The sequence below is a fragment of the Sylvia atricapilla genome, chromosome 2 (assembly GCF_009819655.1).
Source record: "Sylvia atricapilla isolate bSylAtr1 chromosome 2, bSylAtr1.pri, whole genome shotgun sequence".
Lineage (NCBI taxonomy): Eukaryota > Metazoa > Chordata > Aves > Passeriformes > Sylviidae > Sylvia > Sylvia atricapilla.
In genome coordinates this window covers 108408830-108435476 of record NC_089141.1, presented here as the reverse complement: position 1 = coordinate 108435476, position 26647 = coordinate 108408830, and the positions used below count along the sequence as shown (strand labels likewise).

The following is a 26647-nucleotide window of genomic DNA, read 5'->3' as shown; positions in this document are numbered from 1 at the left end:
TTGTTGTCTGATCAACACTACATTGTTGATAAAAGCTTCCAAGCACCACTACATTTAGTATCAGTTAAATTATTGGGAGGGGTTCATTGTTGACCCATTGTGTGAGATGTTTTTGTGCTGGTATGCTGTAATAATTGAAATATCTAAAGTAGGGGAAATTGATCCCTCTGATATGCATTTTATGCAAGAATGGATTAAACTGATAACTTATGGTTGTATCAGGCTTTTTTTGTTTGGTTTTTTGTTCAGAAGGCAATAACTTGGTCTGGTATTTGCAAACTTGGTTTTTGAAGAATAGGAACTTCAGTGGAATTAAGTATAGAAGAATGATCTGAGCTACTTAATGATGGCCCAATAATGCAGTCTCAAGATGCACTTAATTTTCAGAGAAGAAAAGCAGATTTTAAAATGATTGCATGAGATTTGTCAGGAACATATATTTGAATTTCTTTACTGTAACACATTTTAATAATGTATGCATATATGGTGGGAGGTTTGGGGTGTGAATATATGCATCATGTGTATCTATGCCAATATATAATATAAAAAATGTACTCATTCAACTCAAGGAAAGGCTAAATTTGGCTTGGGTATCTCCTTGAAACTGCTGTTGTTGTGAGTGAGTTTAGAATACTAGAGCAGTTTTACCAGGGAATTTAGTATAGGAATTTCTTATGCTATGCAGGAATCACTGCTTTGAATATGTTGCCATGTGTTCATTTTAGTCAGAAACTAACTTTAGTACTATCAGCTGGGAAAGTTTCAATCTTTAGGGGATTGCTGAGGTTCCAGTGAAGCCATAACTTGTTGGAGGAGTTTATCTGGGGAGACCTCACCCTACAGTGCTGCTCCTAGCTCTGGGGTCCCCAGCCTGGGAAGGATGTGGATCTGTTGGAGCAGCCCAAATGAGGGACATGGAAATACCCAGAGGGCTGGGTCACCTCTGCAGCCGAGAGAGTTGAGGTTGTTCATCCTGGAGAAGAGAAGACACCAGGGAGACCTTACTATGGTCTTGCAGTACTTTAGAGGGGGTTCTAAGGAAGATGGAGAGAGACTTTTTATCAGGCCTGTAGTGACAAAGAGCGTGTGCAATGGTTTTAAACTGAAATAGAGTAGGTTAAAATTGGACCTAAGTTTGGACATTCTTTGCACTGAGGATGATGAGACATTATGCTTTGGTCCTTATTTCCCTCTCAGTCCCAGAACATAGCCCCATATTAGCTACTATGAAGAAAATTAACTCTCCCCAGCCCGTAACAGCACGTAAATATAAAGTGCTCCTTTTCCAGGGTGATCAGCCTGTCGACACAACTGCTTTGCCCTCATTTTGTGGAACCTGTCCTAACAGGCCTTAGCTATCAGAGTTGATCTTGTGCTTCTAAAAGCCAAATAAACCCTTGCTGTCAACTTCCACTGCATAAACAGTTGTCCAGTTACTGACTCAAAAACTGCTGGATGGGTGTTTGAAGGGACTAACAACCATCATAAGCTTTCTTAAAAGTTTTGAAGGTTGGTCGTAGTTAGGTTTTGGTTTTGACTTTCAGGTGCATCACCCAAAGTATCAAGTGTTGGGTATTTCTGTTGTTACATCTTTACAAGCAGTGCTGTATAGTTATTTGAAAAGCATGTCAACAAGGAGTTGTGTTCTGTGGTTGAGCAATCCTCTGTATTCTCTGCAGTCTATAGCACTTGTCTTTCTTTTTCTGCCTCGTCAAATTGTTTTGACTAGAGAAGCATAATAAAGAAAATACAGTATGATAATTTGATTTCTTCTTCCCATTTCCCTCTCCCCCATCTTCAACTGCCAGCGCATTTCTCCTCATTCACTTTTTCCTGAATGTTGCCTTTCTTAGCAGTTAACTTCTGCTTCTGTTTTGTGTAGCCTTCAATTCATCTAAAAATATGGTCAGGCTTGAATTTTCAGTGCAATTTCTAGTTGAAAGCAGCAGGCTGCTATGGTAGGGTTCCATAGCGTAGGTATGTACTATTAGTCTGAAAGCAACTGGCACTTCTAAATCCTGGTTTTGTTCATATTTGTAAGCCTGTTTTTTGGTTACTTGGGATTCTTCATAGCTTCAAGAATGTGCCATCATTCAAACCAGAGGAGTAGTCAAATTCTCTTATTTTTGCCTTTTTACTGCCAGGGAGGTTGGTGTGGAGATGTGCTTATTTCTCCATGTGTGCAGAGCCTGGAACAAAGCTGGAAGCTGCATTTCTGCTGCTGGGCTCCTTTCCAGTGACAGCAGCACCAGCTGCTTGTGGCAGCCAAATGAGCAACGCTTGGGAATGCCTCAAATAGGCAGCAGCAAGTTTTTTGTTGAACAGTCTCCTAATTCTTCTCTAGGACTTCTACCAGTGTCACTGGATATTTTAAATTTTGTTTTAAGAACATCGGTGTGCAGGTGGTTTGGTGCTTTGAGACAGTAATTTAGGGAAGGAATTTGATTCTGTGGCCCAAATGAGAGGAACCACAGCATTTATCACTTCAGGTGAAATCACTTTTGGTTTGATTTGAATTTGAGGTGATGTGACTGAAAGAATACTGCGACTTTTTGCTTTTTGGTGTGAGAACATAAGGAAACAAACTGAGATCTATTCATGAGCCCAAGGTGTTCCTTAGCTGCTCATTTCACTGTTCAGTCCTTGAACATAAATAAAGGGCAGCTGGAACCTGGTGAAATGTCAGTTGCTGTTCCTGACCTGGACCCTGGATTCAGCTTCCTATTTTTGTCAATGTCCCAAAGGTCAGATAATCACTTGCAGGAGTATGGGATGTTTCAGTGTGAGCACTTTATTTGGCCATGCACCAATGGAGACAATGCTCTGATTCCTGCTAATTTTGTATTTCCAAAATTTTGTAATTTGTTGTTTGATCTTGTTTGAAAAGCAGTAGTAAAACCTTTGTCCTCTCCTGGCAGATTGCTGGCACCCTGGGCTTCCCTGTCAGTGCTTCTGGCACAAACTTCAGTACAGCTGTGCTCAGAGCTCCCTGGGAAATTCATCCAGGCAGCTTTCCCTTTTTGTAATGAAAAAAAAAAAGAAAAAAAAAAGGGGGGGGGGGGGGAAATGTTTTATGCAGCTTTTTTGTAAAGGCTTTACTTAAACTAAATTAGTTTCAGTTAACAATTCTGTTGAATGTTTAGCCGTTAGAAAACATTTTGGGATTTTTAATAAAGGAGTTGTGAAATGATCGTGTAATGCATTATGCTGCATGTGTACTAGTAATTGTCATATAGGAGGCTATAGTTTGCATAGGAATAATTGTCCTGCAGTTAGTATGAGAGATTCTGTATGGCCGAGTCTTCATGGTGGCAAGATTTTGCTATTTTGCTTAAACTTTACTTTGGCACATGAAGAGGAGAGCTGAATTTAAAATTAATGAACAGTTGTTTTACAGGAAGCTGGTATTTTTTGTTTAGATGCTTCGGGAGGGTATTTGTTACCATCCAGATATTTAATTAGGTAAATAATTCTTTTCAGTTTCAAAGTTTTTTCTAGTAGCTGCATTAGCTTTTCCCAGGAATTGTAGAATCATATAGTAGTTTTAGTTCAATTGTTGAAGTTAACAAGAGAGATGATATTTCCCAGAATCACAAAATATTCTGATTTGGCAGGGACCATAGGGATCATTGAGTCCAACTCCAAATAAACTATTAAAAATTAACTTATTTCAATGCAGGAAAAGGCTGAACTAATACAGATGGTGTGTAGACTGATACTTTTCTCATGGAGTTTCCTAGACTGTTGAAATATAATCTATTCTTATATAAAATTATAATCTATACTTAAAAAAAAAAAAAAAAAAAAGAAAAAAATCTCAAACCAGAAAAAATGCCATGACTTCAAATGGTAGTTTATATGCATTAAATGTGTAAAAATACAAGAAACTGTTATTCAGAAACCCAGCAGATCCAGATATTGAAACTAAATTTTCCTCATCTGTGACGGATTTTTCATTTCAGTACATTGTTGAAAACTTCAGACTTTAGGAGATCAGAATTCATTTATTTCTCCCCTGGAAAGAGAATTCAACAACCTTCTATAAATATCATAACTAGAAAGATTTTTTTTCCCAATATTGAGCTGAATGGTCTTAATAAATCCCATAATCCTTCCATAATTTAAAATGTTATGAATGACCCTAAAGGCTGATGATTTGAGTAGTAAATTCAATTTCTGAAATACTGGAAGCTTTCCAACATTTTTAAAAGAAACCCTCAAGTATTTATGCTTTCCATCATTTCACACACAATTTTGATGACAACTGATGAAATTTAATAGTTTTGAAACACACAAGACAGACTTTCTTTCCAGGATCCTTTTCCTAGCACATTAATGTATTTGGCAGTTCAGAGGCCACACTCCTGTAAGTACAGGAAGGTCGGTCTGGATCAAGATGTTTCAGATAATTTGGCTTTATTGATCAATGCTGCACTGGAAAACTTTCTCACTTATAAACCTGGTTTCTCTTACTGGCCTCAGTAACTTCTCTTTGTTACTTCCAAAGGGTCTTGTGAATTGGTATGCACATAGAAATATCCCTGAGCCTGTGATTGTTAGTGACAGCCAGACTGAACTGAGATGTTGGTTTTGGTTTGCTTTTCTTGTTTTGGTTTTTTTTTAAACAAGAATCAATATTGAGCTAAACAGGAAGCAGTTTTGATTGAATTGAGTATCAGAGTAAAGTCTGTTTAGCACTATGTGTGTGTTATGAAAATATTATTTTGTTTGACCATTGCTGCCTTTCAAGTTTTAGACTTTACTGTGTAGTGGTAGAAAATTAAATGGGAGTTTCGTTATTAGTCAGATAGGGAGAACAGAGAGGCCCTTAAAGAAGTGCTGATTTTTAATTTTTTTTTTTTGCATATAATACAATATCCATTTTTGCATATAATACAATATACATGGTACATTTTCATTTTTGAGGAACTGTCATGTGTTACCACAGACATAATAGCAATATTTAAATGCAGTTATTTCCATTAAAAATGTTGATTTTGTTCTCTACTTCTGTAGTGGCCTATGCAAGTTAGATGTATCTTCGTCCTTTGTAGAAGGCTTCTGATTTTGTAAGGAGTAGAGTTTGGGGAGCTGAATTGGGATCTACCAAGCAATGAGAAAAACGCTTTTATGAATCAAATCTTCCAGTGCTTCTCTCTGACTTCCCTCTTGTACTTTGAGTTGCTGGCATTTTTTAAAACAAACAGGATATCAATATCCTAAATCCAAGTAGTCTGTACTGGATTAAAGAAGAAATTACCACCGGGCATTTAGAGAGGAAATAGTGTAAAAATGAAGGTTTGTCATTGGCCAGTTTTGTGTTAGATGGTCTGTCAGGTTATTCTAAAACTAAAAGGTGCTTTAGGTTATTCTAAAATTTTTCTTCTAAAATTCTAAAATTTTGCTTCAGGTTATTCTAAAACTAAAAGTTCACTAAAAGATGAACTGTACTATTACAGTTAAAGTATCCTTCTTGCAAGACAACATTTGAGGATAGTGCAGAGGAGGACCTGGACACCATCCAGAAAGGACTTGAGCAGAGGAAATGACAAAATTCTAGAAGAGGACTCACCACTTGAGAATGGAAAACTCTCCCCCACAACCTGTGGGGAGACTGAGGCTGGTTGACTGTCAACAGCTCAGCAGAAGAACGCAGCTATGGTAATGGCTCAGTGATCTGTGTGTCAACAGGGCAAGTACAGGATTGTGTACCAGACACAGTAGTTCCAGCAGTGAAGAAAATATTGTTAGCATTGTGGAAACTCTTGCTATGACCTCCTCTAGAGTTCTGCTCACAGTTCAGGTTGCTTTTGTTAAGAAAAATTAGAAGTGGAACAGAGCCTAGGAAGACATTCTGAACCGAGAGACCCTGTCATTAAAAAAAGAAAAGGCGTTTTGTTAGGCTTGCATAAATCTGTGAGAGAGAGTAGAGGAAATAGTGTGTAAGCTCAGTTTTGTCAGCAGGACTAATAGATTTAAAGTGGACATTAAGAGTCATAAAGGGGAAGTTAAAACATAACCAGAATGCAGGAGGAGAGATGGTGTAGGGAGTGGTTAATGCATCTGCATTCACCTGAGGGTGCAATTTCATGTCAAAACTCCTGTTTTTTACAACTGTGGTGCCTGACACATTCCTATTTTTATTACTCACCTTGCTGTATGTGCTGCATGCAATCAGAACCTGTTGTAGTTGCAGCACAAATAGCACAGTGGAGGTAGCAGTGTGTGCATTTACCCAAGGCTCTGGCATAGTTCCTTGGTTTATTGCATGAGTGCAGCTGTGAAGTACTGCTGCAGGTCCCACAGGGAGCTGTAGGACCCTGTGAAATATCATCCTGCTCTGAGACAAGGTTCAGCTTTAGCAGCAGCAGTGTTCCTGAAGCACCTCTTGTCCCAGCTCTTCCTTCCTGGCTCTGACTGTCTGGACACAGCTCTTTGCACAGCTTTAAGCCAAACCAAGCATCTGTGCTGACTGAGAAGCAACACAGTAAAAAAAAAAAAGGAGAATCGGTTTTTCTGGGGTGTTTTGAGTAGTTTTAGTTTCTCCTTTGATTTGGTTGAGTGTAACCATACCCAAGCTGTTCTGGGATGATGCAGTAGGCAGAGGGGCTGCTGGTTTGGCCAGTGCTCTGCTGGAGAAATGATGGTGAGGCCACAGCCTGGGATGGAACAAGGCTGTGGTACACGAGTGGGACAAAAAACTTCTCTGAATGGAAAAAGAGAAAAATAGTGATCATCATCTCCAGCTACTGAGCGTAGCCTGAAGGTGCTCCACATCTCTTCTTTTGAAGGCAAAGCTATTATGTTTAATATACTCCCTTTTGTTCCTGTAATTGAAGTGGGGTTTTTTTGACACATTTGTTCAGTCTTGCTGCTTTTCTCCTCACTGTTGAGTGATTCAGTACCTAAAGTAGTTTTGCTTTATTTTTTTTTCTGTTTTCATTCTCTTCCTCCTGATCTTCTGTTCTTTTTCTTCGCAAGGAAGAGAAACAGGCAGAACATTGGTCACATATTAAAGGGTCTGTTAGGAGAACAGCACCAGTTTTTCTGAACACTCTTGAGCTGATGCTTTCGTTTCAGCCACTGGTGTGCTGAGTTTTCCTGTGAAGTGTTACAGAATGTTTGAGTGAAAAAATAAAATTTTGAGGATTTTGATTCTGTGCATTTATTCCAATACTCCCAGTGGAAATTTATCAGTGGAAAAGCTTTGCTTATTTCTCCCTTCTCTTGTTCAAGTACTACAATCTGTGCTTTGATTACCAGTCTTCACTGCCCAAAATCACTTCTTGTGTGAGATATAGATTCTCATCTACTTCAAGGTGAACGAGAGAGAAAGTTATATTCATCATCAGTTTCTTGAGTTCTTTATTGCTGAGGAGGCAGAATGTTTCATTTCAGCTTAATGAACCAATTTGGATTCTTCTTTCATACCAAGAGTTAAAAAATGAGTCAAAAAAACACTTTTGGGAAGTTCCATTCTCTGAGATCCTCATAATTATTTATACCTCAGGGAAATGTCTCATCATTTACCTGTGTATGCTTAGTACACACGTGCCTGAAAATCCTTTTGGTTACTTCTTTCATCCATCTGGAAATGAGACAAATAATCAGTTACTTCCTTGAAGATTAATTCTGGAATCAGTTTTGGACCTGTGTGCTGTATTAGGAAAATGAAAAGAGTGTCCAGTGTGTAACCTTGCAGCAAAAGCAAATTAGCAGTGAATCATGGAAACACACTAACAGCTAAAAAAGGAATCTGTGGAGCCAAGAGCCTGAACTCCTTAAGGACTCCACTTAGTAATTACTTGAATTTGCGGTCTTGACCTTTTGCTAGGAAATGACCTTTACTGAGTTGAAAAATACCAAGTAAGGGAGGATCTGAGGACAGGCTCTTGAAGGCTGCTCTGTGTCAGTAGCTGGTGGTTCTCTTTGGAGCAGTCACCACACTCCAGTGTCACCAGACACGACCTTGCAGTGCTGTGCTGTCACCTCCTCTGGGTGCCATGTGGCCCCTGGGACACCACCCAGCAGCTCCTGTTGGACCCTTTTCCAAAAGGCCTTGACAAAGTGCATTTCCTTTTGCTGTACCTGCTGCAGCTGCAGTGTTCAGAACAATTCTTTTAAGACCATGACACATCTTCCTACAATATTTATTGAAAACAGGTTTTGCTTGTCTGTGTGCTGAGGTAAATAATTATTTGGAAATGCTTGTTTTTGCAGAGGGAGATAGATTGTTTTCTTAAAAAGAAAAACCATGGAAGTATCGTTTTTGATAGCAACATGTTCTGATAAAATTTATTAAGCACATCCCTTCAGAAGTACCTTCCAGTTTAAACAATTTTGTGGCTCTGAATAAAGTAGGAGAATTGACAAGGGTAAGGTCAGTGGTAACAGGTAGTTGTAGAATTCAGAAAATAAAGTATATGTGACCATAAAAATACTTTCTGCATCCTTTGTGTGTGAAGAATTTTGTAGGTGCCTGGTGATGAAATATTCATTTCATGGTAATAGAATAGTGAATTTAGTGAGAATCTTATCTCAGTGTTCTTCCCTTTCCATCCCCTCAATATCCCAGCCAGTCAGTGTAAAAGAAGAGTTGTTTACAAACTATAGATACATTGAAGATATTTTTACATACAGCATCTGTTTATAACGTATATATGCCTAAGAGATTTGGTAGATATATAGAATGACTGATAAAATGATTGTGGCTTTTTCTTTTTTTGCTTGATAAGAAGAAAAATCAGACCACAGACAGCATTTTTACTGGTAGAGGTGGCTGATCATTTAAGGATAGCGTATCCCCCTTTTAGCTTGGAGATGTGAAAGGCAGGACAGCAGAAGAAATCTTTCTTGACTGTATTTTGCTTTTATACTGACAAAACCGTGGAAACAAACTTCTGAATTACTTCAGAAAATCTCTAAAAATGAAGGTAAATTTTTTTTCAGTTCGCTGCATGAATTCCAAGTATACCCTAAGGTTTCCTTGGAGAGTATTTCCCTTTCACATGCACTGGAGTGCTGCTACTTCCCTGTTTTCTTGTGGATGAAAAGCAGTGGTTAAGATTTGGTGTTATTATATATAATATTCCTCTTTTTTTGTCTTGGATTAATATTAGAAGGTGTCTATTAATATGTATCCATATTGTGATGAGATCCAGTGAACTGCCGTCTTGTGCTTTGTTCTTTGTAGATTTCACCCTAAAGCTGAGTTTAAACACAGACTTGGTTTCAAAGATGTGAGCTGTTGAAAAGTAGAAATAGATAGAATGTGATGGAAATATTGCTGTCTGGGAACTCAGTTTGTGACTTGTACTGGGATATCTAATTTTCTAAAGTGTCAGATCTTCAACCCAAATGTTCTTCTGTGCCATAGTCATCATAAGGCATTATTTTAAATTTTCCTTTGAGAATAAAACAAAAAGTGTCAAGCCAGCATTGCCAGCGATGGCTTTCTAAATGTGGATGCCATCTAATCTGAAGTGCTATTTCACAGAAAGGTTCAATCACTATTTTAAGCTGCAGTGCCATGTGTAAATGAACTGATAATTGGAGGTTTAATTAATTTTGGGAATACTTAATTTTCAAAAGAAGTTCAATTAAAGGCAAAGGGAAAGTTAAAGAACAAATACATATTATAAATGGGGCAGATAAGTGCAGAGAGAAAAAATCTGTCTTTTTAAATGTAGTAGCAAATTGTTTTCTTCCCAGTATTCATCATCAATTTGAATACATTTGTTTTGAAAGTATTAACCATGTTAATACAAAGCAGTGTTTGCTGTTTAGGTAAGCAAATGTACAGCCTTTAAATAAAAAAGAAAAAAAATCTGGGTATAAATGGGGGTTTTTTATGTGTATACAGCTGTGGTATCTTATTGCAACAAAGTGATAAAACCCTTTGTAGAAAACACTGATCTTAATCTAAACACTTGATCTAAAATGTTGAATTAAGTTGACTTTAAGGCCTGAGTTGCATGTTTCAATTTCTTAACTATTAAATCTTGTTAAGTAAGGAAAAGGAGTGCCAGGCATTTTACTTCTAAATGGAAGGTCATTTTTAAAGGAGCACTCTGTTCAGTGGAGGAGATACTGCTTATTATTTGGGGGATTTTTTTGTCAAAATGTTCAACTTGTATTTCTTACCTTTTTTAACTTAATGAAAAAGAATTAGAGAGCCAAGACAACTTGTTTTATATTAAGTTCCTCAAAAAATTGAGACTCTTGGGAGAGATGTTGAGCAAGTTCGTGATGGTCTGATATGATCCAAAATCTCAGATTGTGAAGCTCTGAAGCAGAGGGGTTCAGGAAGTGTGTTTACAGGAATTCCATTCCCACAGGTCAGCTCAGTTCATTGAGGGACACAAGAAGGAAACAGGCTGTGATATATTTCAACTACAACCAGTTCTCCTTCTTGCAGACCGCCAGGGATTGAAGGAAAGGAGACAGGAAGCAGAACAGACAGATAACTGACAAGATTGTAGTATAAAAAGATAGTTTGCAGTATATCAGTTTATGCAGTGTATCAGTTTATGTCCTTGAAGTTCCAATGACACACGAAGTAAAATAATTTTAAGTGAAGGAGATGATAAAAAAGGCTTTGATGTTATCAAAGTTTTAAGGGTTTTATCCTAATTCATGTGTTGTACTCCTGAAGGAGAGAGTACTTAATAATTGATTTTCTTGAAGTTTGTGTCTAGCTGATACAAAATGAACTGCTCTGTGCTAGACAGTAAAGTTATCATCAGAAAATAGTTTAAATAGGGTTAAGGTTACATCAGGCCTACTCTGCTAATTTGAAATTCTGGACTCATGAAAAGACATGAGACAGCCTCTTTAGCATTTCAATTCACGTTTTCTGGTCTGTGTGTTCTCCCTAACCTCATTAATGTAACACTTGGATTTCCATCTGCATAAGACAGAAAAACCCCTCATGCATCCCAGCTTCAGTTTAAGTTCATACATTTTGGATTTTGGCATGCATCATAGGTGGGACTCCCAAGTGTTCCAGGTGTTGGACTGTGCTGCTGCCAGCTGTGATAAAACACCAGTGAAGAAGTCATCTGTCCTTACTGCTTGTTTGCATGTTTTAAGGATCCTCATATTTGAGCTGGGGTAGTCTCTAGTGTGGGAGCTGACTGCAGAGAAAGATTTTGTGAGCTCGGGTTATGTCTGCTGAAGGTAGCACAGAGAGAAATGAAATATAAAGCACATGACATGATTACAGTTTGTATGACTTTGAAAATGAAGTCTTATACAACTTAACTCAGTTACTCTTAATAAGCAGTCTTATCTATCTCTGACAGCTTTGATGATCTGTGTCTGGGGTTACAGTTCCTTCCCCAGTCTGTGTCACCTCTGTACTTTAGATCTGTGAAATTCGAGCTGCAGGGTTGGCAAAATGAGCTTTAGAAATTGTCACTTCGTGAGGATGTGATAGACATTTCCCCATCTGCAGGCACAACTGTTGAACAGCTCCTCATCTCAGCTGAGAGATTAATTGTTGTGGTTCCTTTCCTCACTGGGTGGTTTCAGTGCTGAGACTCAGGGTGGCCTGAAAGACTTTTGTTACTCAGCTTCTAAATAAGGCTTGAAGCTCTTGTGTTGGGAAACACGGATTCTTCTTTTCTGACTCAGGTTATACAGCATCACCGTGGGCTGTTACAACTTCATTTGTAAACTTGCTGTGTGCCATTGCAGCTGGAGGGGACCAACTGCAACCATAATTTATTTAAAAGTTCCTTTGTGTTACCTGGCACTGGAAGTGATGGTGTCTGCTTAATAGATCAGGGCATGTCTCGTGAGTGATTTAAAATTACCTAAAATTGGACTATTCAGTTTTAGTCATTCAGAATTTTGTTGTGATGCTATTGTCATGGGATGCATTCATCCGATGTAGTGTCTTAACAGTATTTTGAGGCTGTGTGTAGCTTGAGTATCAGAGTGTTTTGAAAAAGTTGGAAGTCTGAGGTTTGTAAATAGCTGAGTCTTCTTCAGGTTGTGTTTTAAAGTATTTTTATTTCTCTATGAAATTACCGTATTGTTTCAATAGAATGAGAGTTGACTGTGAGTGTCCCTGAATTCACAGAATCATAAAGTGGATGGTTTGGAAGGCACTTTAAAGATCATTTAGTTCCAACCCCAGTTCTTGTATTGTGTGCTTTACAGCACATTTCATTGACTTAAGAGTCTTTGACATTCTTCAATCCAAATAGAAAAGTCTCAGTCATCATCATAGTGAAGTTTCATTCAATATGGCCATAAATTTTGAGATTGTAGGGGTGTCTCTGTATCTTTTCTGTTACAGAACTTGATAAAGTGCTCTAATTTTTTTGTCCCAGATTTAATATGAAGGAAGGAAATTACTCAAGTCAGGATTTTAAAATGTTAATAGATAATGGAAGGAGAAATCAGGGCATGGTTGTACAAGAAGAAGTTGGGTTACACATAGATCTGATTTCTCAGAGCTGCAGTTTGTTAGTTTCTTTTTGATGTATGATTCCTCCAACTCTGTTCGTCTGCTCAAAGCACATACACACATTGTGGTTGCTGGACAAACTCTCCTGCCCAGGCTTGGCAAACCAGGAGATCTAAAAGTAGCTCAGCCAACAGTGAGAAATATTGATACTCATAGAGTTTAGGTGGATTAATAGAATTTGGGGATGTGCCTACAAGTAAGGATATGGTCTTGTGATGTATCTCTGCACTCTGTGATCTACTACTCTGTATCAGAATATGTTAAAAGCATTATTTAATATTTCCAGAAAAGCTTTGTGAGGGGGAAAAACAATGACAATGAAAAGAAAGAGGATCATTTTAATTAAATACATTTAGTTTCTAGTGATTTATGACAATTAGGAGTGAAAGGAGGTGTTGCCAAAGTTATTACAAAGCTGTGGTTTAGGTTTTGAAATGTTTTTAGATTAGCATAATCTAAATGTATATATTCTATTTTAAAGCAATTTTACTTTGAATGTTAAAAGAGGAAGCAGGAACTTGGAATAAGAAGGTGACATTGATCTATATAAAGTGGAACTTTTTCATGGATCACTTTTTGAAATGTGGAGGAAGGATTCCAAGTCAATAGCTGTATCCTTCTGATGACAAATTAAGTCAATTTGAACCTTTTTAATTTAATAGGGAAAGTGGATTTCTGTGTATTAGAGGCTTAATTGATCGTATTTTTAAAAATATCTGCGGTAATTTTTGGTAAAACACCAAATACTGAATAACAGTGGGATGTGGATTCAGAAGAGAAAATAACCATCAGTATGGGAGATTTCATTGTGTTTGGAGCAAGGAAAGAAGGAAAATAAAAATGCATTTTCTTGAGTGATTTGTTCTGCCTGAGTACATCAGATGTCCATAGTTATGCTAATAAATACCTTCCTTACCTGTGAATATTTAGATTTGGATTCATTGACTGCTTTTGGTATTCATGTTCTCAGTCAGAAATAATCCTATTTCAAGAAATCTTTGCAAGTGTGTTGTATGTTGAAAGAGTACAAAACCTGGATTTTAGCTATGTGAGTACAGGTTTGGTGGTGTGATGAATTACACACTTCACATCATCTGGTGTGTAAAGGAATACCAAAGCCCAGTTATTAAGGTTTGTAAGTGCTCTCAGAGGGACATTTCTGCCTCCTCAGGGTACCTTTTATTTTGAGGATGGTGTCGCTTTGCAATCTCATTGCTCAGAAATGTGTCAACTAACTTTCAGTTCATTCATTGTTTGAATGGAAGAATTTGTCTTTCAAGTTATATTAAAGCATTTATTTCACTCAGCAGGTGAATGTTCACTCAATAGACAAACTTCTGAACAAAGGCTCTTCCCATCCTCAAATTTTCCCTCACATCTTTTTGAGAGTACTTCAGAATGGATTTCTTTAGAACTCAAATGTCTGTCATCAAAAAAGTAGCAGTAAAAAATGATTGATTTGCCACAGCTAGTACACTCTTGAAACAATCCTGTTCTGTTTTCATAACATATTTCATGTTTGAAAGCTTGCCCTACCCTGTTAATCTGATGGTATTGGTTGTTGTTAATACTGGACAGAAGATTCCATACTATAAGTTAAGGCACCAAGAACTTAAGTCTGAAAAGTGCTTCCAGAAAAACCTAAAAGCACCAAAAAGTGTTTCCAAAAGTACATATTTGTGCTGGTTGTTTTTAAAAGGTTGCCATTCTTCTAACGGATGTTTTGGCAAATGTAACTTCTATTTCAAAAAATAACTACTCTTTTTTATTTGCAATAGTAACATTTGTCTGACCTAATTCTAATATTTTCATCTGTAATTTCTGGTATTCTCTAAGTGCCATAGATGAGAGAGAATCATGAGCTGTTGTGGAATTTTAGAGTATTGTCATGGAGGTTGTTTGTATCTAATGATGCCAAACTTGAAGTAAACCTAGTTTGTGTAAAACAGACAGACTGAAACAGCTCACAATTCTATTACTCTTGCCACTGCCCATTATCCTTTCAGATTAGGACTGAAAGAAGGAATGGGTTTCTCACCTCTATCTTTCCCCCCTATTTGGATTTTGCATCTAAATAAAGTCCACTTAAAATTTAATAATGATGATGTCAGTTACATATTACATAAGGTTTCTAAGAATATAGCCTTTCTAAAGGGGCAGGGTAAGAGAATATGTCTTCAGTATAAGAAAATACAGACTCACTTGAGGTTCTTTCCACCAGTCTAGAGTGGGAACTCTTAATTTAACATTTAATGGGCAGCAAGGACGAGAGGTATATTCTGTGTGCATGCCACACCTGAATGCATGAACTGAAACCGTGTTGGCAAGTAAGGGAATTGCAGCACAGCGAGGAGGAGAATGGTTGTTCACTGCTGGTTTCTCTGTGTCTCAGGGGCCCGTTCAGCGTCGTGCGACGATGCATCAACAGGGAGACGGGGCAGCAGTTCGCTGTGAAGATCGTCGATGTAGCAAAATTCACTTCAAGTCCTGGGTTAAGCACAGAAGGTAAGAATTAATAATTAATCAAACTCCCAGTGGACAGGGTTTATTTTTTGATTTGTCAGCCTTTCCTCTGTTTGCTCTCTTTATGATGCTTTCTGGTTTGTATTTTCTAGAAGTTTTGAAGCAAGATCGTGTATCTCAAAATTAGCTTAGTGCTTGCATTTCTAATCTTTAGTAGTTACTGCATATATTAAGTGGTGATCATAAATATTAGAAAGGTAGATAGGTCTTAGCCATTTCTGTTTGGAATTTTTCTTAAGAATATGAATTTTCTGAAGAAAAAAGTAGTTCTGAGTTGAAAAAGCATACACAGGAAGTAAATCAAGAACACATGAGTTTTGTTTCTACTAGTCTACATTTAGCAAGTAATTTGCTATAAATGGGTGAAGACTTGCTATTGAAGTGCAAATTTCTATAAAAATATATTTTTGGTATAGTCAAGATTACAGGCAGTGCTGCAGAACTGCTACAGTGTAAACACAAGGCTGTAACTCTCTAAACATTTCCTATTAGGGTAAAACAACATTTTGCTGGTTCTACTAGCTGAATACACAACTTGTGTGTGCATGAAGTTTTTTTACACCCTGCATGGAGAAGAGCATTGGCAGCTGGGTAACACTTGCTGTATTCTCCCTGTCCTGTGTATTTTTTCTGGAGATGATATTCTTTTGTACAGTAATGTTTTTGGGTGTTCCACTGCAGCCATCGAAGTCCTTGTAAACCCAACTTCAGCAAAAAAGGGTTAATGAATTTTGTTGGTATTTGTAACATAGATTGTCTTGAGCCTTAATGACTAGCTTGATTCATCAGGTAAATCACAGGTCTTGCTTCAAATTTTACCAGATATTTTCATTTAATAATGCCATTGCTGTTTCTTTTTCTAGCCCTCTAACAAAATATAAAATACATTTTCCACAATATTCAGCTTCTGCTTACCTCCATCATGGTTTTGGCAAGTTTTATCAAAACCATTGCATTCTAAGCTAGGTGAATGTTTATTAAAATTATTTGATATCTTTTAAATAAGTTGTGTCCATATTCCTTTTTTTCATAAGCCTCATTTGAATTGCTGATAATAGGACACATTTCTGCCTTTAGTGGAATATTGCCATCCTGGCTCCATGGCAGTAAAATTCAACTGTTTGGGGCCATAAAGAATTTCTGAAAGAGAAAAGTCATAGGCAAAAGAGAAGGGGCTCATCAGGAGGAGGAAAGGAAAAGCCAATAATAATAATGGATTCACTGAAAAAAGGGTAAATGTGGATGGTTTGCAATTCTGCCTGTGCCTAAAGAATAGGCTTGGGAGTATATTAAGAAATCTTGGGGTTTTTCCAATTCCACTTCTGTTGTATTGTTGTAATTTTAATTCAAGGTAGCAGGTCATTGAGGTATGATCATAAACATTTTCTGAGTTTATTGGTGCTTTCTTTTGTTTTGTGGTTTTAGATTGTTGTTTGTGGGTTTTTGTTCTTGTTTTGGGGTTGGTTTTTTTAAAGGTTTTGAATTGTTATGCTTTAGATTTGTAATATTAAGACACAAAGACATATAAATGTGTAAAAGAGCGTGGAGCAAGTTCTTACCTCTACATAAGAATGTGAATTTTTCACAAACTCTCCATCTTCTGTACTCTTTCATTTTCCTCTATTTTTTAATTTGGCTTGTTTTTGGTTGGGTTCTGGGTTTTTTTTTTTTTTTTTGCACCTCTACTCTATCCAGGTTCTAGGAGGGGTTTAAAGATTTTTGTTGTTGTTGTTTATTTATTTCTGCTGTGGCATTCCTTTAGCACATTGGTGGGCAGCCAGGATGGTGGTATTGGTGTAAAGTACATATACCTGGGGAGGAAGCTGTTTGTAAGCTGTTAAGTATGAACTGAAATGAAGTGATAAGATTAACCCTTAGAGATACTCTTTAACTTGAAGTTTTGACCCCTGCAAGTTCAATTTGCTCTTGAAGGTTATTTTTGCACAGCTGTCCACCTCCAGTCTTTCTTTGAGGCACAAGAGTGGGAGAACAGGACATTCTGCATGTGAGGGAGCTGATGACAATTCCTTCCATTATTTCACAGATATCTAGAGTGCTTAGAGCTAAAAGTCCCAATATGCCTCCACATTTTCAGATTAAATCTAAAAATTCTTTGTTCTTGAGTGCTTTTACGTAAATACCCCTGTGGGATGATGTGTTTATGGGTAAGAACTTCATTTCTGTTTGTCAGCAGTGTACTCTTGTGGCAAAAGCAGCCAACTGCAGAGCAGAGCATTGCAGAGGTGTAGCCAGCAAGGCAAAGCAAGTGGTTGTTCACTCTGGTCATCCCTTGTGAGGCTGCACCTGCAGCACTGTGTGCAGCCCTGGTTCCCCCAGGACAAAGGAAGCAGTGATGTGCTGGCAGGAGCCCGGCAGAGATGGACTCAGAAGCTGAGATGAGATTTGGTGCTGTCTTCAATTACTTCACAAAAGGATACAGAGCAGATGGAGCCAAACTCATGATTTGGGCACACAGGGAAAAGACAAAAGGCCATGTGGAGAAATTGCAACATGAAAAAATGCCAATTAGAGACAAAGAAGAGAAAAATCTGCTCCTGATTGCACAGAGAGTTCGTGGAGAGCGTCCTCAGAGATGCTCAGAGAAGTGAATTGCACAATGCTCCAAGCTGCTGGGTCTATTTTGTCCTGCTTGGAGCAAGAATTTGGACCAGGTCACCTCCAGAGAGTCTTTTCAACCTGGATGATTCTGTGGTGTTTGTAGCAACAGTCTCTGTGTAATCTGAGGGCCAGTGTAGCTGCATTACTGTATAGGGAGAAAATCTAGGCACAGCAGTACTCTGCTAAAAAAGAGATAATTTAAAACTAGTTTGGATACAATTTTTAAAACTAGTTTTGCTTTCTTTAACCTGTGAGGCACCTGGGCACCAAATATGTTTTAATGGGACTGTTTTTTAAACACTTCATTTAGAAAAACACATGCTGGTGTCTTACAATAATAGTATCTCCTTGCAAGCGTAACAAAAACAAGCTGAAAAGCTTCTTTAGGTTAATGTGTTACCAGTTGGTGTTATTGTGGGCATTTGTGGCATATGATGGAGAAGCCACTAGCTCACTAGATGAACTTTTATCAGGTGTGGTGTTCTTTCCATAAAGACTGCTCAATACTCATAGCATGTATAGACACAGACATCTCAAGTGATTTTTTGTGTCTCGCTGCATCTCTGCAGTGGTTTGATAATAGCAGGGAAAATTAATGCCATGTAACGATGCCTGACAGCTAGCAAATCTAATCTAGGCCAAATTCTATTGGATTTATGTATTAGTATTCATGGTCTTGCATATTGTGTATCATCAATCTCTGTAGTGTTGTAATTCAACCATATTAATGAAATATATTGACACCTCGTCACTGTTCAAGTGGGCACGTGATCAGCTGGATTAATGGTGGATATTTTACATGGTGACAGATTCTACTACAGTTCACTCTCATCACAGAGATAGAAAAAATTTAAAATAAGAAAATGTGAAGGTTGAATATTTTTAGACATAAGAATCTCTTTTGTACTGTTCAGTTGAGAGAATCTGTGTGGAAGAGTACTTGATGCTCTCAGAAGCCAGTAATAGTAGATTCATTGAGGTCTAAAAAATATATCAGTGTAAATAAACTTCTTTTCAAGTACAGCTCTTAGTTGCTATACTCAGAGCATTTGGTATAGAAAGCTGAGAAGCATGTTCCTTATTTCTGAATTGGTTACAGCTCTCATCTTAGTTTGACTGTCCATTTCCCCTGCTGCTCTCTTCACATCCCATGCGTTTTCTCTTGTCTTTTGTTTTTCTCTGCAGTTTGCTTGTCTGATTTTTAGTTACCTGTTCTAACCAAGTATCTCTTAAGTGCAGGCACCAGTTTTCAGAAAGAGAATGGTAATCAGTCCTTACTACAAAAGCCAATACACGTTACTTATCTGCTTTTTCTTAAACCCAGATAGCTTTCTTGTAACATGCTGAGTGTTTTTTAAAGCAGTTTAAAGGGCAGTGTTCTGTGCTTACAGTGCATTGAAGTTGTTTTTCAGGATTTAATTCAACATATATTAGACCTGTAGTTCATTTCTGTAGAAATGTCCTCACAAAGAAAGTGATTACCAGTTCTTCTCCAGCCTTCTAATAGTCTACACCTTATTTATTAGGTTGATGTGTGTGGTTGATATACAGGTTTGTATGCATTCAGGCCACTGTGAGGCTGAATAAGTAAGCTGATAAGGAAAGATTGAGGTTTCCTTCAGAACCCAAACTGGTTCTTCTGGGAGCAGGCTGTGTAGACAGTCTGCAAAAATGCTTTTGACTGTGACAAAGAGCAGAATTGTGGCCAAGAAAGCAGTGTTTTAAGTACAGTTACTGGACTACTTCTAGCACAGAGAGGGACAGGATAATTGAATCAAAACTGGCCTTGCTATGGATATTCCACTTTAGGAGAAGAATTCCAGAACTATTTAATGGGGAATTTGAATAAAAACTGGGAGGGTTTTGTTGTGTTTTAGTCATTGTCTTGTGGGTGTTTTTTTCCCACCAAGGGCCCACAGATCTTATCCCTGACTAACTTCAGTCTGTGACTGATTTTCTTAAAGTTGAGACCATATTCTTGGTCTGCTTATTTCATTAAACAGTTTACTCTTGTCAGTTTTCTTATTTTTATATTTTTTTAATTTGTTCAGACTTTCATTTTTTGGAATAATTTTTCACGGCAGTGTTTTCAGAAGGCTTTATTTAGTTCACAGTGAAGTTGCAGTATCTTTAACTTTTGATACTGGCAGGCTGTAGTGAATCATAAGTTATTTTTCCCAAAAGTATCTGTAAGATTCTGCACTTCTCTCCCTGTGTGTTTTCAAGGGTTTCAGAAAAAAATGTACTGTCAGCGTTGAGCTCATCTCTTTTTGAGTAAAAAATCCTACAAATGTGTATGTCATCACATTTCATGATACTGTACCATATATAGACTGGATTTGAAGAAAGAATGAGTGACACATTGCCTTTGATTTGGAGATACCAACTAATCTGGAATTTCTGGTCGTTGTCAGTTCTGTGTTGTACCATATTTCACAGATCAAGGGCAGTGACTTCCCTCTGTGTGACATTGCTGGGCCCACACCAAACTCCTGTGCCCTGTTTTGGGGCTTCACAGTCTGAGGGATGCCACAGAACTGGAGGGGTCCCTGCACAGGACAAGATAATCAGGACTCTGCAGGACATGATGGGAGAAAAGAGGTTGCAGAAGGTTTGTTTAGTCTGGTAAAGAGGAGGCTGAGGGGGTGGTACAATGTGGTCTTCAACTGCTTGAACAACTACAAAAAATGCCAGAGCCCAGCCATCCGTGAATGGAAGCTACTGGAACACAGGGAAATGGCCAGGAGTTGTTGCTTTGGAAGGCTCAGGTTCAGGTTGGACATGGTTTTCAAGAGTTTGCTCAAGGAAATCAGAGCAATCCAGACCCAGAGTGTGCAGTAATCTCATGTTGAGTCAGGGCTGGACCCAGTGTCCATCATTTCCACCAGCTTTTCTGTGAGTAATGAAAACAGGAGGAAGACACCATTATAGGTTTCATTTCATTGAAGGTAGAAAATATGAGGATATTTCAGAGAGTGAAAAGCTCTGTTCCAGCTTGACTTTGCTTTTGAATTACCATTTTAACCCTATGAGAGGCCATAATCCAGGTATTTAGTGATTGTGGTGTTGGAGGTACAACTATTACACTGGAGTTTTCTTGAAGATTCGTCTAGTATGTGTGTCTCAGTAGTGAAGAGTTTGAGGCATCTTTTTATAGACCACAAAAATCGCATGGTATTAGTGACACCTCTGTTCTTAAGAAAATGCACAAATGTGGAATTTTGAAAAGAAACTCTCTGAAATCTTGGTGGCTGACTGTCATGGAGTTTATGTTGCTGGTACCTTAAATACTGCTACAGTCTGTGTGTGCTGTACAGACAATAAAGCAAGTTGGGGTAAAGAGGAAGAAAGAATTTCAATTAACCATGTACCTGTGGTAATATAAAATCAAATTTAAACCAAATGCTTTTTAGGATTTTTTTTTTTTTTTAAAGAATGTCTGGGTGATGATGGAAGGGACCTGTAGTAGATTGTGCCTCTCAGGAGGGCTTGAAGATTGATGCTTGAAGTCACTTTTGATGTTTGTAATTTCAAGGGTCTGCCTTTCTGGGGAATGCATTGTTCCTATCTCAGTTCTCCTTTCACAAAGGGGTAGAATTGGTCCTGTTTTGGTACAGGGAATGTTACCTGAGCCTTTCTGAGGGGTTTGCTTGTTTTATTTTAATGAAGGATTTGAGTTTTCTTTGTTTTTCTGGAGAAGCTGTCAACTGCCTCAGTTATAAACATAGTTCTCCTTCCTATGAGGAGTACAGATTTCATAAATGTCTGACGTTTATAGCTGTGCTGTAACTTTCATAAACAAAGTGTCATTAGCATTAAATATTTCTATGCAGAAATGTAACATAAGAGATGGAAGGAGGCTTTTCCCCCAGCAGACACTTCTGTAAGTGCAGCAGCATGTTAACAGAGCCAGTGCATCACAGGAATGCATGAACACATGCACTCTTTCTAAGGACTAATTTTTTCCTTGCTACTGGAAGTCGGTGTGGTTCTGACTGAGATGGTTCTTGGTTTTTTTTTCTGGTTGGAAATAGAGAATTCAGTCTTGGGGCCACATTTCGCTCCTTTTTTTTTTTTTTTTTTTTCTTTTTTTTTTCTTTTTTAGTGTAAAATACAGCATTTTATATTAGGGATCTTTTTTTATTTGAGGTTTTCCTGGCATTTGCCCAGATACAGGCTTCCAGGAATGGGATATTCAGCGTCACTGACCAAATTATCAATGTTTTGACCTCCTTTGGAGTCACACATACAAATTTGATTCATCCCAGGAAGCAAATATGATGTTCTGTAGAAAAATACAGCCTATTATCCAGATCATAAGCAAAGAGTTATAGAGATCAACTACATGGTATTACTTCAAGAACATAAAATTTCTGGAAATATTGATGCAAGCATATTAACAGCAGTGTTCATTAAACATTTTTCTTTTCCACCTTCAGCAGGGAAGGCATAGCTTGGGAATTTATTACACCCACTTTAAAGCATAAAAGGATATTTACCGAAGTTTTTTATGCACTGTTGCTTAATAGAAGGAAAATCATTAAGTTTTTATGTGTTGCAAGCAATTGGTTCTTTATTTCTTCTAATCAGTCTCCAAACCAAGGGCAGTTTTGTTTGCTGTTTGACTTCAGTCCCTTGCCTTGTGTCTGGTTTTGCTGGGTTTAGCCCATCACTGAGCAGACAATGGCTCTGCAGGAGTGCACCTCTGCCTCCCTCTCTTTTAATCTTTACTACTTGGCTACGTGCTGCCTCTGACAGCTTTGTTCTTCTGCTCTTGGTTTCACTGTGGTGCCAACATTGTGAAAAATGACTGTTGTGTCCAGTGGCTGAAACCACTGTGGGTTTGTTGCCAGATCTCTACATAACATTATCATGAAGCTGCTTTTGAGAAAGGTGTCATGCAGCTGAGCAGCAAGAGCAGGCAGCATTTCCCAGCTTTGTAAAGAAAAATAAATGGTACACTTTACAGGTTTCTAAATGCAATTACATCAAGTGTATTTAACTGCTATTTTAATAAATATTCATTCTAAGAATAACACGTTGGAGTGCTAATTAAAAAATTGCTGTATCTTGGAATTCGTAGAACACATATAATAATGGAAATGATTATGTAATTAGCACTAACAGAATTTATGCAGCAGATAATAGATAATTTAACTATTATTTTTGTTACATAACTGAGTATTCAGTTAGCCTAGTTTGGGGTTTTCTAACTAATCATAATTGATTAAAAAGTGCTCCCATAGTAACATTTCTGCATTCTTTTTTCTCATTTTATGTGAGAGGCACTAGAACAGGTTACTCAGGGAAAGTTTGGATGCCTCATCCCTAGAAATGTTTAAGGCCAGGTTGGATGGGGTTTCTAGCAACCTGGTCTAGTGGGAGATGTCCCTGCCCATGGCAGGAGGTTTGGAACTACGTGGTTTTTAAGGTCCTTTCCAACCCAAACTATCCTGTGAGTCTATATCACACTTCCATATATGTGAAATAAGAAAATATATTCACATTTGTGAGCAAGAAAATAAGACCAATGCCAATAAATATTATTATGAAAACTTCCTTTAAACTTCATGTAATTTAACTCAGTTTGTCACTTAAAAGTTAATTCCTCTTTGTACGTATAATACAGGGCTTAGGGACCATTTGATTAAAATCTTTACTGAAATAACTCATGAATGTATTTGAGTAGTGTATAATAGTGAGCCATTTTCTCAGAAAATAAGCATAATTTATGCACATTTTCGTCATTTCAAGTGTTACAGGATATTTGCTAATTCAGGAATACTTCAGTGAAGACTCATGTTCATACATCAGCTCATCTGGACAAAAAGTTGGTGGTCCTTGAAATCTCTTGGTAGAATCCCATCTGTTCTCAGGAGCTCACAACCATTTAGAATGCAAGTTTCACTGAAAATTAAACTTTAAAATACTTTAAATTCTTATTAGATTTGGCAGAAACACTTTGAGATAGAGCTTGTGATCCAGCATAAATCACAGAAGTGAAAAGGTATGCTGCATTTAATACTTCTTATTCCAAACAGAATGATGCCTGTGGATGTACTGAATAGCTTACAAAAGTCTTGGAGATAACTGCCAGGTTTGTTTGGGGGGGTTTTGCCAGTGATAAGCCTGTCATTGAAATGTTCATCCCAGTCAGCTACAGGTGCACCCTCAGTCAGTCACTCTGAATGGGATTCTGCTTTGCAAATCATATCTCCCAAACCACAGTGTGAAAGATTGTAGTTGAGCAGGATTCTAAAGAGCCTAATCCTTGCTCTACCCAGAAATAAATATTACAGGCACACTTCACTATTGTTGAAAAAAATCCTTTAAAATCTCACACTATTTCAGCTTTGTCTGTTCCTTTACTGAATATTTAGTTGGATGCATAGGGCAGTTTAAGAGTATGATGACTTACGTATTAGCATTTGGTATTTAAATATGTAAAGCATATGGTAAAAGAGATGTCTGAGAACTCTGTGTTGTCAGTCCAAAACAGGCCTGAAGCAGCTGAGCATAATGAGTTTCTGAAGTGTATTTACACAGACGTGCACCCAGAAGTGCTGACAGAGCTCAGAGATATCACTGAGAGGACATTCAGGATAATCTCTGAATGAGCTGGAATGGCTGGAGGTGATGCCTAAGGACTGGAGGAGAGAAAATATGCTGGTTCTGGTGGGCAACAAGGTGAACATAAACCAGACAGGAGCCCTTGTGGTAAGGAGGAGCCACTGGCATCGTGGGCTGCCTTAGACAAAATATTGGCAGCAGGTGGAAGGAGGTGGTCCTGCCCCTGTTCTCTGCACTCCTGAGGCCACACCTGGACTGCTGGTTCTGGGATCCCTAGTCCAGGAAGAGCATGGAGATACCAGAGAGCCCAACAAAGGGCTGGCACTAAGATGAGGGGACTGGAACATCTCTTCTGTGTGGAAAAAATCTGGAAGAGAAAATGTTCAGGAGGGGTTTGTTGATGTGTACAAATTCATGAAGGGGAAGGTATGAAGAGGAGAGAACCAGATGGTGCCCAGTGACAGGACCAGAGGCAGTGGCACAAACTGAAACACAGGAGGAAAACACAGTGTGTTTCCTGGTGCTGTTCTGCCTCAGCATCAGGAAACACGTTTTTAACTGTGAAAGTGACCCAGGCATTGGCACAGGTTGTCCAGACGGGTTGTGGATTGTTAGAGATATTTAAAAGCTGCTTGGGCACAGTCCTGGGCAATCAATGGGGTCTTGGTGGCCTGCTTGAGCAGAGGGGTTGGACCAGATCACCTCCACTGTTCCCTTTAGCCATTCTGTGATTCCACACAGGCAGTGTCATACATTTCTGATGGGTTGATGGCTCTCCTGTGAGGACCTGGCAGCAACTGAGCAGAGTAGTATTTGGGCTCTCCCCTGCCCTGCGTGCCATTGTTTCTCTCTGCTCCTTTGGGGGTGTGCAGATCAGGTTTTATCACATAATCTAATGTTTTTCTTTTCTAAAACCCTGGTTTAGTTATAGCATCCTTCTTGCTTAGCGAAGCAAAGTGTTTGAGACAGAATTTGAGTAAAGCAGATTTGTTTGAAAAAGAGATTTGTTTAGCTTGGAGGGGTAAGGAAGGATATTCCTTCTCCAGCTGTCCTAGGGAAGTAGACGATGCTTGGAGCTTTTACCAGTACAATAAGCCAAATGACAAAGGTGTGCTTCTTCACCCTCTCTGCAAAGCAAAGTCATTATTAAATTTTTAAAAATCTGGCAGTACACTTTTAAAAGGATTTATTTTATAAACCCTCTCAAGTCTTCATTTTTACACATTGTTGTCTTTAATTTCTGCCGAATTCATGAGGTATGTCCAGCTCCTGTTCTGAAAAATTAAAATGCTTTCCAAAACACTTCTGTCTCTGTACACACTCTGTACTTGTCTAATGAATCCTGATTCTTGCCAATGGTCCAGAAATAGGCTCTAGCTGTGCTTGCTGGAATTCAGGCTGGTTACAAACACAGGGAAGATAATAAGCATCAGCTGTATTTTCAAATATTTTCTGTTTGGATGCTAGCATGTATTCTGTTCTGGTTTGTGCAATCAACAAAATTCAAAATTAATTGCAGCTGAGCTGCAGTTTCTGTTAACTCATTGATCCAAAGAGAACATTTTTTGACTCTTAAATGATGAGATTTGTTGTTTAGTGAATCTAAGAATATATGTCACTGTGGTATGATAAATAATGATCCTTGTGCAATAGCACTTTTAGAATAACAAACCTGTATCCTGCCTTTGCAGCAGGACATGGGTAAAACCCCTGTCTTTTGGTTGCGTGGGTTTTGGTTGGGACAGTTTGAGTCTTTCGCAAATCTTGCCTAAAGTATTTATTTTATAAAAGCGAGATTCATGGTTTCTGATCCACAGATTCCTGTTCTTTTGCAGTGTCCAGAGTTTCCTGCTAAGTTTGGTGGGTACATCACAATTTGGGGCAATTTTCCCATCAGTCAACTACAGACATTCTTCTTGGAGCTTTTCTGCACATACTGATGTTTTAATGGGGTGGCAGAGGATCATGGTTTTGAGCTATAGGCAATGAAAATTTGCAAAAGTCAAGGTGTGTTAGCCAACCTTAATGGATTCCCTAAATACTTGGTTGGGAGTGAGAATCACAGAGCTTAAAATGGGGGCCACATTTTTTATCAGTTGTGTATATAGGTCTGTATATTCATAATAAAATGAACACATGTAGCATAATCCTCCTATGATCTAACAGGTCTTCCAGCTGAAAAATTGAGCATGGAAAAAACTGGTGAAGCTGAAGACCACTGACAAACTGCCCCGATCTGTACTGCAGTTGTAGAAACTGCACAGTGATCTCCATGCAAATTTTCAGTCTAACATCTGCATCAGCAAATACTTATGAGTAATACATGAAATATGTAGAAGCTGAGAGATCTCCATAGTATGTCATTATGTGGGAGAGTTTTTAGTCCAGGGGTACACAGTGCCAAGCAATGGCTGTTTCCCAGGGTAAGCGTTGCTTCAGAAGAGAAAATAATAGATTTGT

General features: G+C 38.2%; 1 protein-coding gene across 8 annotated transcripts in view; it reads left to right on the top strand.

Moving 5' to 3' along the window:
- Positions 1 to 26647, top strand: part of CASK (calcium/calmodulin dependent serine protein kinase) — a 189058-nt gene that overhangs the window by 35649 nt on the left and 126762 nt on the right. For all 8 annotated transcript variants that reach the window (XM_066314066.1, XM_066314063.1, XM_066314070.1 and 5 more), the window contains exon 2: positions 14868 to 14980. In XM_066314066.1, coding sequence (XP_066170163.1) covers positions 14868 to 14980 — 113 coding nt within the window. The remainder of the gene's footprint in view (positions 1 to 14867; positions 14981 to 26647) is intronic.